The 9,622-nt window shown below is 51.8% G+C and overlaps 3 protein-coding genes across 3 annotated transcripts; 1 reads left to right on the top strand and 2 right to left on the bottom strand.

Moving 5' to 3' along the window:
• Window positions 1-911: 911 nt before the first annotated feature.
• Window positions 912-1,807, bottom strand: TGME49_223400 (hypothetical protein). Its single transcript, XM_002365985.2, has 4 exons — window positions 1,503-1,807; window positions 1,411-1,444; window positions 1,283-1,353; window positions 912-1,217 (listed from the first exon to the last, which is right to left on the bottom strand). Exons 1-4 carry the CDS (start codon window positions 1,705-1,707, stop codon window positions 1,174-1,176), a joined length of 354 nt encoding a protein of 117 aa, XP_002366026.1. The 5' UTR covers window positions 1,708-1,807; the 3' UTR covers window positions 912-1,173.
• A 786-nt stretch (window positions 1,808-2,593) lies between these two features.
• TGME49_223410 (eukaryotic initiation factor-4E, putative) lies at window positions 2,594-6,655 on the bottom strand. The gene is made up of 8 exons (XM_018779998.1): window positions 5,795-6,655; window positions 5,155-5,283; window positions 4,697-4,755; window positions 4,323-4,382; window positions 3,851-4,028; window positions 3,683-3,755; window positions 3,439-3,491; window positions 2,594-3,177 (listed from the first exon to the last, which is right to left on the bottom strand). Exons 1-8 carry the CDS (start codon window positions 5,864-5,866, stop codon window positions 3,124-3,126), a joined length of 678 nt encoding a protein of 225 aa, XP_018635892.1. The 5' UTR covers window positions 5,867-6,655; the 3' UTR covers window positions 2,594-3,123.
• A 164-nt stretch (window positions 6,656-6,819) lies between these two features.
• TGME49_223420 (DnaJ domain-containing protein) lies at window positions 6,820-9,453 on the top strand. Its single transcript, XM_002365987.2, has 2 exons — window positions 6,820-7,980; window positions 8,402-9,453. The coding sequence occupies exons 1-2, from the start codon at window positions 7,323-7,325 to the stop codon at window positions 8,893-8,895; spliced, it is 1,152 nt and encodes a 383-aa protein (XP_002366028.2). The 5' UTR covers window positions 6,820-7,322; the 3' UTR covers window positions 8,896-9,453.
• Window positions 9,454-9,622: the final 169 nt, after the last annotated feature.

The raw sequence follows: 9,622 nt of genomic DNA, 5'->3' as shown, positions 1-9,622 counted from the left end.
TGAGAGGAGTCGTAGAAGAGTAGCTGCTGAAAGGCGTTAGTTTTTTATTACTAAACTGTTTCTGGCATTAGACTCCCATGTTATTGGTTCCTCAGTTTGTCTGAGATACCAGGCTCCAGGACTACAGTTCGACTTGGAAACAAGGAATGGAGGGTAAGCAGTGGCACAGTGGTGGTAAATAGGTACTAAAACAGACGAAATGGTCCACCACTTCGATCCGCGAGGGCTCAGTCACAAATGCGTCCGTCGTCGGCGTTTTTTGCTGGAGGTAGGGATGTCGGACACCCCCAGAAGTCACAGTATGCTTCAACTCATAGTTCTAAGAGGGATGTGTCACTCGAAGACACTTTCTGCTGCGGGCTGGAAACGTCCTACGATTTGTGTGGAACTGAACCATTCCAATCACGCAAACACTTCAGTACCCGAGGAAAACAATTCCAGGGGCACGCGCGAGGAAAAGTCAGGTCAAATGTTCGCTCAATCAGATGCACAAAGTCCTTGCGTGATCCTCATCTGATTCAGGGCTTGAAGCAGTGGAAAATGTACAATACTGCAGTGTCCTCCTGAGAGTTCCTGTGCAAAAGTAGTGGCGCCTGGCCGGCTACCAATGACAACTTGTCTTGGTCTTCGTTGTTTTGCGTGCAGTTAGTGTTAACGTTGCCTTGGTGATCGTAAGATGTCTGATATGGTGATTTTGTAGTTGTTAAACCATGATTTATAGAAATGTTGTCCTTGGCCAGACGTCGGTAAACAGCTGCAGTGCGACTACGCCTTTCGACCTCCCTAGCACCCGTTCCAGTTACCGCAAGCAGGGACCAGACGGCTCTGTATTGTTCTTCAGTGGTTCCCTAAATGCGAGGGCAAAGGGTAGGAACATTTTGGCAGAGATGCAAGGTAAAGAAGCAGAATGGTGCTTGGCGTTCGGCAGTCGCCTCCCTTAGCTTCACTCGAGAGAGTACTTGCATTACTCACGTCGCTCTTCCGGCGAACCACAGTACACTCTTTTGTTCCGGTTTTGTCGAACAACAATGCTTGCGTGTGGAGTTGTGACAGCAGCACGCCAGAAGCAGTCGTCTCTACGAGGACATCACACACCAACTCCAGGCATATAACAACCATGTGCGAGATGCGTTCCCTTAACGAGCAGTCAGTCTCCACGCGTTCTCCGTGTTATCATTCGGGTTTCGGATAGCTTTCTTCTGTGACATCATAGTAATCTGCGAGCAGTTACAGGCACTGTTCCTATTTGCATATTCGACGAGGTTTCCCGGAAGATACTTACGTCTGACAAGATTTCGAAATGACCTCTCAGGCGCAGTATCGCCACGAAGCGTGGTAGGGTCGAGGCGGTCCCTGTTCGATCAATCACGTTAGTAAGCTATGTGTGAATCCAAGATCTAATGTCGTTACCTAAACCGCCGCCACTTGTTCGAGTGAACAAAGCCTGGGGAGAACCGCTATCTCAGGTAAGACATTAAGCCCGACACCTTCAGCAAACGCACCTGCCGGACTTATGCTTGGCTCCATGTAAGACGCAGGTTTGTTCATCTGTTGTTCAGAGTCTTCATCCTCCTCAGAAAAATCTTCAGTCTGGTCAGGTTCGACCTGCTCGTCCTCATCATCGTCCTCATCTTGTGCGTTGGCTCGCGGCGTGCTGGAAAGCAGTAGTAATAGTACAGTTGTACAAAGTAGGATAAGCTGCCTCATTCGTCTGTGCAGATGTAACCACAAATCCTCTCAACTGTGTACCGTGACGCTGGGGGAAAATCCTTTTGGCCCATATTTTTCAATCGAGCAAAACAGTGTCCGTACGAGCGATGCCGTCCAAATGACTGAATACTATCGCACACGGTCGGTGTCTGTACAGTGCCGGATGGCCCAAAAAGTGGAGCGAAGCATTGTTCAGCGTCTGCATAGGTGGCACTACTCGACATGGGGGCAAAAGGATCAACCACGGGCTGATCACCGTATGTGAAGGAGACACCACAACCTCTCCTTCGCTGCCAAATCGTCAACTTAGAGAGCTTAAAATTAAAGACATTCGTTTGCTTTTGTGGACTGCCTGAACAGGCCGTCAGTGAATCTGTTACCACCGATAACTACACTTGGGGTTCTGCCGCTTCAATTGTGGGCTGCATCCGACGAGGACGATCATTGGGTTCAGTTTATCACTACCACAAATCATCAGAGCATTCACTGACTGCTCAAGCCCGACATGAAATACCGCAGACGAGTGAGGCGACAACCCCTACGTGAGCCCTTAGCCACCTGCATCAGGTGATGTCCTCTGACGGCCCGTTGGGCCTCACCTCTACCGACGCCGGATGAGGTTTCGGATGCCAATTGATACAAAAGGTGTGACAAGTACTGTCGCCTTCGTTTTCGGCAATTCTGTATGGTGAGTTTTCTTGATAGGACCGTGGTATGTTCCTAAGGAGAACTGGAGCCGCCAGGCGTACTGGGTACTACTTGCTACTGCTCTTTCCGAATGAATCGGTCCCACTTGCTGGCGTGGTTAAGAACTAAAGGAATTCTAAACAACTACGGGGACGGACATCCCCTTCACAGAGAATGCAAAAACCGCCTCAGGAGCAGCGTGTCAGTGGTAACTGCAGGAGATCAACCCGCACAAAAAGGAGAGTGCCTAACGCGGACTTCACAACATCACCTTACTGAGAAGATTGAATGGGACCGGAGATGTTTGTAGCACACGCAACGACGCAACTTTGGAGGGAAAGTAAAGTTCACATGCCACTGATGATCGCGTACAAGGATCGACTGTCAACTCACCCTCGCATCCTTCCTCTCTCATCTGTTTGGTTGAGAGGAGTTGCCACTTGAGCAGCCACTGGCGTCTCTGCGAGTCACTCTGGATGGCACACCCCTGTTATTCGCAACCGCTGAATGTTACGGAGCAAACGAAGGACTGTTCCCGACCAGATTGACAAAAATGACCAAATGAAGCGGTGACTGTGGACACCCGACACCACAAAACTTGGTATTGTCCCTGCAGCAGAGGCGACGGTAAAATCCGCTCAAAACGTGTTGGATTGTCACCCACGCATACACCGAAAACGCCAAAAAGAACCGCGAATTGCAACGCTATGCGGCCGTGCTTCCACACTACTTTCCGTGGCTCTTGACGTCCGCCCTTGGAAGCGTACCGACGCTTCCATCCTGCGTACACATGATTCCACAAAATGCTTATTGAAGTAAGTGTCGCCCAAAGCGTGGAGTGCCCGAGAGCCTCCCTACGGTCGCCAGACACAGGTGACTGGCGTGCGCTAGCGACACACACTTGGCCGAGATGAACAGCACCATCGTGAAAGGTTTCCCTCAAAAAGCCACAGCTGCACAAACTATCTGAGCGACGCCCGGAACGCGGCATCGCCAGTGATATCAAGTTACTCCATTGGTCAATGGATTTACTGCGCTTACAATTTTGGTTGCCATGCATTTGTTGATTTCTTTCAGCAGAGCGTCCTGAACCTCTGGGGGAAAGTCACACACACACACACGCATTACTTGGGCACATGAATGGGGGTACGCCCTCAAACAGGGTTACCACACGCCACGCCTTCCCTGCTACGACAGACAGACAGACACACAGCCGAAACTTATTTCCTGGAGCAAGTCCATACCACTTCACTGTTCCACTCTACCTCATCGACTCGACACGTACCTCTGCTTGGCAACTTGCTGTACCAGACTTCAATTCTGATGCAGGAATGACGCCCTTGACTGAGTTTGTCTACCTGAAAGGACACCAAAAAACAGAAAAAACCTGAAGAAACTGAACGACAGCAACCTTCATCTCGCCACATGAACAATTTTGGGACACAGTTCTTACCAGACGGACACCAGTGATATGATCGCTGCCTTCGACAGTGCTGCCGATAAGGCCAAGGACCAAATTGTTCCAGTACTCGTCAATCTGTCCTGCACTCATCTGCGGGAAAGAAAGGCGATACTCAAAATGACCCCCAGTCGCATTCCGGGGATCCTCCCACATTGGCTTGATTCCTTCCCTGCACGAAGACAATGACACAGAGACGAATACACAAGATTCATTAACAGATCACATTTGCGAGAAGAAAGATGAAATGGACACACAAAGCAACTATGCACTTTGGTGAACACGTGAAGAAGACGCTCCCTGTCACCAGCTTACAACCGGCGACAAACACCGAGCACCGCGTTGAGAAGCCAGTGCACGACCCAGCTACCTCGCGAGGCCGCAGAAGGACCACGTTTCACCTCACAAAACGAGCTCTACTATTGAGTCCACACCATTTTCTGCTTTTTCCGTGTGGTGGGCCTACTTGAAAATCATAACAGCATCGACGACATGGCTCCGACCGTTCTTGTCCTGCCTGACCATCCTGAGACACGATGGCCACACAGACAGCAAGGCAAAAGCGTGGCACCGACGAGACGGCAGAATGAGTCACTCCTCAGAAAGGAGGACGACGATTAAAACCTCTCAACAGCACTGGGCACCGCTCGCAGGCATCCACCACGAAATCCCCCACAGTCTGGCAGTACCCTGACTTGGGGGCACCTTCCTTTGCTCCGCAGAACCATGGCGGAACTAAATGCAGATACAAAGCAACACCTCTGTAAAATCATTGGCGCAGCAGTCCCGTTTCTCCCGCCACGTTTCCGACTATACAAAGTGCCTCGTTACATCACCTACCGTTTATGGTCCAGAAGCTCGCTCGGCTGGGGAATGAATGACCACAGCTGCCAAAATTTCTGCAGGACACACACATCAGAGAGAAACTCCACAAATGTTAGAACCATCAACGCAAGCGACTCGTTCCATTTCCTCATGGAACATGATCGTCCCGCGGAACTACCTGGCGTGCGACCTTCACCCGGGTCCATTCAGACTCTTGTAAAATGCAAGATGTTCGGGAGAACGTGAGACGCAGTGACCACAGATATGGGCACACAGGAGCACCACCGTTAAAACACGAGTCTTGCGACGATTTCTCAGGCTTTTTGGAGACGAGCAGACCACTACAGTGCTGTGCACGTTTTGGAGACGGCAGCATTTTTTCGAGGTGACCCGCCATGCGGATTTATTCGATCCAGTCATCTGCTATCGGCGCCACTACACACAGTCACTTTTGAGTGGACAGAAGACCTCACCTGTACAGTATCGAAGGCTGCCAAATCCCGGGTGTTGTCTGAGTACTCTTTGGATCGGTCGTCCTGCTGCACTTGCTCCCAAACATGCCAGACATACCGCAGAGGAAGCGGTTCGTCTGGAACCGGCTCCTGATAAACCGCAAGTGGGCAGCACATGAATTTCGGAGTGAAAGACGGACGCTATCCCAGAGACACGCGGCCAGTCCGTCCTGGTCCACAAACACCGCCAACCGTTCCTACAGACCATGCTTGTCTTCCTTGGATTCTGGCAAGCATCAGATGTGGCATCTTCCCGACAGAGAAGAGCTGACTCTCCAAACCGCCTCAAAGTCTATGCAGACCCTTCACATAAGAGGCTCACGATTTTGGGCCAGGTAGAAACACGACACAGCGATGACTCTGCACCGCGGTGTCGGTGAAAACCCCATGGCATGAGACCACACCAAAGAAGAGAGAGTCACCCAAGTAGCACAGTTTTATCGGAAACGTCCCGGATGACGCCAGTCCCTGTTCCTGAAGTGCTCGGGCCTCCTACACCGACCATCACAAGGCTTATCGCTTATCGCCCTACGAGACCTCGCTCTTCGCTATGCACGCAGAGCTGCCTTGCCAGCTGGACAAGTTCTGTGTACCGACCTACCTCCTTCACCCAGTCCTTGAGGTCAACAGCCTCATTCAGTTCCTGATTGAAAGAGAGGAATTTGGCTGCCATTTTCCCGAGGAACTAAAAGAAATTTAGGAGAGGGCACTCTTCTTCTACCAGGTGGAAGTAGGCGCCTAGAGACGGTAGACGATTGGAACTTGACAAAGTTCCGCAGTGAGTCACAGCGATATTAGACGTTTACACCCCGGAAAAAAGACTCGAAGCAGGACGACGGCGCCTGTGGGCGTCGGGATCCACTACAGTCGATTCGAACACGTTGAAGCCTTGTCGAGGACAAGTGGCAACGAAGAAAGACACTCCAAATCAGCATTCAGCAGCAAAACGTCGTCCTGAACAGCTGCTCGGTTGAAACACTGAACTGTGTGACACGCCCAAGCCTCGGACTATATGCTCTCGGCGTTGTCGCGCTCAGCCTCCACGCGACTCTGAGAAGCACAGAGAAGGAGCAATTCCAAATGAATTGCCAGACAAGCGAAAGAACAGGACAGGAGCTACCGAAGCGAGGGAGGGGGTCGGAGAACTCCCAAGCAGACGGAAGTCGATTGACGCCAAAAAAAAAACACGCGGTCCCGTTCGCGCTGCGACACTGTACCGATCAAAATGCACGTCGAAGAAACCAGCTCCCGCTACAGCACACGCCGCTACCCCCGATAAACGAGAAAAAAGAACATGGGGGTTCACTGACATGCATCTTCTCAAACGTAACACAACAGCACGACAGATTTTTTGCTCCCTTCAACGATGCAGCTCGTCGGCCGCTGTCCTCCAGAGTTTGTGCGCAGCTCCGGACGAGACCTCGGCCTGATGTTCAAGATGACCTTCGAAAAAGCGGTCTCTGTGCTTTTTCTCTCGCTTGGCCCCCCCATCCCCCCACGGCGGAGGCGCCACTAGGATGCTGATACCACAGTCAGCCAGCGACCACCTTCCAGGCCTTCCTTTTTCTCGCTGGTGCATGCATGCAGCTTTGAGCGAGACCGATCCTACAGTCAAGTATTGCCAACAGGGGCAATGGCAGGAGGCCCGTCCCAAACGCCTCAATCTAAAAAGAAAGGCAAACTCGAATTTGCTTCGCTTAGGCACAGGGACAAGCTGTACGGCGGGATCTGTCTTCCCAAACGTTGTCTGCTGTACCGCCCTTGTTGCGACAGCGTATCCAATTCCGCGATGTACGGAGAACCAGCGCTCGTCTGCGTGAGCATGTTAACCGGCTTCGCTTACCTCGTTCCCTCTCTTGTACGCTGATGTGAAGATTCCGGGTCTCTCGGGATGGAAAGGTGTTGAACGAAGTTGTCTCCAACGGGGCAGTGGGTTGCTCAAACAGATAAAGGTACAAGACAATACTTCCGCCCGCCGCGAAAATGCCCCTCCAGCACTAGCCAACACGCGATCGATTATGTCTCCTGTCAGCGTTTCTATGATGTCAAAGACTGAAGCACAATTGAGTCTGTTCTGAAGCCCATCTTTTCCAGCGGTGCTTCGACGCCTCTGACGAAGTGTCTGCTGTATGTACACCCACTTCGTTGCCGGTGCCGCATGGTGCCAGTTGGTGTTTCTCGTTCATCGGGCGCCAGACTTTTTTTCAGTCCTCTCTGCGCTCGTGTTTTCCGGCCGGCAGCCTGTTGCGCCCGATCCGTTGAGTTCGGAAAGTAAACGGAACACGTGGACAAAGCAGATGGGAAAGGCGCAGCCATCCCCGTACGAAATTCTCGGCGTGGCTCCGAATGCCTCGAGAGCAGAAATACGCGCTGCCTTCTTTCGGGCAGCGCGTCTCTGCCACCCTGATAAGCAGCAGCAGCTCCAGAGACTGAACGACTTGAACGGCTGCTCGCTGTTGAGCGAAGACACAAATAATTTGAAACCGGATCCTACAAACGCCGTTTCCGATGGCAAGTCATCACTTCCCCCAGATAGACAGCTGGACCGTTCGGGACTTCAGAGCAGGAATCCCGACGGTGCCACTGTTTCCGTACCACCCGATGAGACAGTACATTCGTCTAGATCACAGGGAAATGAGAAAATAGGGGGAAAAGGACGCTGTTTGGCGGACGGGAACGCCTTCAGTTCGACAGAGGCTCCTACTCGGGACTTTATTATTCTAAAGCAGGCATTTGACGCGCTGCAGCTGCCGGAGACACGCCAGGAAGTCAACCAAGCCCTTCTTCGTAAGTTGAAGCACTGTGCATTTTCACCGACGCAGAGTCTGTGCCGGCTGCCGGCGTCTACGATTCTTGTTTCCGACGCCTGCGAATCCATGAGATTTAAACGACCCTCAGCGACACACTCAGAGGTTCATGAATTCGTGTTCCCACTCTCGTTAATCTGTGTGCAAGCGTTTTTTCCGGCCAAGCACGTAGAGCAGAAACTATGGTGCCTTTACACACGAACACCTTCGGGACTATCGTAGGAGTCAACTCGAGACGGTTTCGCGCAACCGGGAGAGGTATGCAGATGGGTCACCGGGCTCTTAAGACCTGCAGAGGAAGGCTTTTCACGGCTCTTCTCTTTCTGAGGAGAAACGGTAAAGTCAAGATTCCTTAACTTTTCTGTGGTTCAGTTGCTTTTTCCCGCGTTCGTTTCGTACAGGGAGAGAGCTTGCTCATGCTACGCGTGTCCGTGTTTCCGACCTCCAGCGGCTCGACGAGGAGATCTACTTCTTCGTTTGTCGATGCGGCGAGGATGTTCCCATCAGTGCATGCGAATTGGACACCAGGAGATGTCCTCGGCGCAGCAAGGTGCCTTCAAGATCCACTTCAGACTTTGATGCTGAGTCTGAAGACTCGAAGGTGCCGACATCCGATGCCCGGGAAGATGACGTTCAGAGCGGACATGGGCTTTCCTGCGAAGTGCGAGGAACGGGGAGGACTACCCCAGAGGGACGAGTGACATGTGACTCAGACGGTGGAAAACTCGACGAGAAACCCAGGAGGGAGGAACAAAGTGACGGATCGAAGCGAGATGAGAGTGGCTGGCGGAAGATGGAGAAGACAAGGTGTCATGGAGCTGGCATTGAGGATAACGTGCTGGTAAAAGTTTCATGTGAAAGCTGCTCGCTAACGATCTGCGTAGTTGATGATTAGAATGCAGTCTGGCCGGGCCCACATCGGCAGCAACAGAGTATGAAAACCAGCTGCGAACGAAGGGTACGATTGTTGTTGGTGCCTGGCTCTCCGTTTGTTGAAGCGGTGATGACGTGTGTATGACAGAAAGAGAAGAAATTAGATAGTTCAAAGCTTTGCAGGAGGCGTACCGTTAGTGGGTACCGCCTGTGAGGTGCCGGCGTTTTGTCTCGGGGGGCTGAGGAACAGGGAAGGGACAGGTTGGGCACAGTGAGGTTCCGAGAGGGGCGACGATTTTGTTCTTTGCGTGGGATATATGATGTGGACAACCGACCCCGCGCACGCTGAACGTTTTTACTGATCCGCGTGCGCGAATGCGGGAAATTTGGTCAACTGCCGTTTTTTTCGTCTTTCTTGTGTAAGGATGTCTCGGCCATGACAACCACGGAATGAGCGAAGCCACTCAGGGCTTGCTTTCTCCCCTCCTGACAAAGCGGCTTTTCCGGAGGTACCTTTTACACGATGCCGCCCAAGCAGCGAGAGAAGGACCCGTGTTGAATCCACTGTTGCACTCTTTGCTGGTACTCGAGGCACAGCCTCTCGAAGCTCAAGCCTTGTAGTATTTCTTGAAAAACTGTGTACATGAAATTTCGAAGTCGTGGGGGAGGGTTATGTTAAGGACCGTAGGAAATGTCACACACCTCAACTGGTAATGGATTGATATACTCATCGTACAAGCACTCAGCTA

Source organism: Toxoplasma gondii, chromosome X, assembly GCF_000006565.2.
Source record: "Toxoplasma gondii ME49 chromosome X, whole genome shotgun sequence".
Taxonomy (NCBI): Eukaryota; Apicomplexa; class Conoidasida; order Eucoccidiorida; family Sarcocystidae; genus Toxoplasma; species Toxoplasma gondii.
Note: the sequence above shows the minus strand (reverse complement) of the source record. Positions and strands in the feature narration are given on the sequence as shown.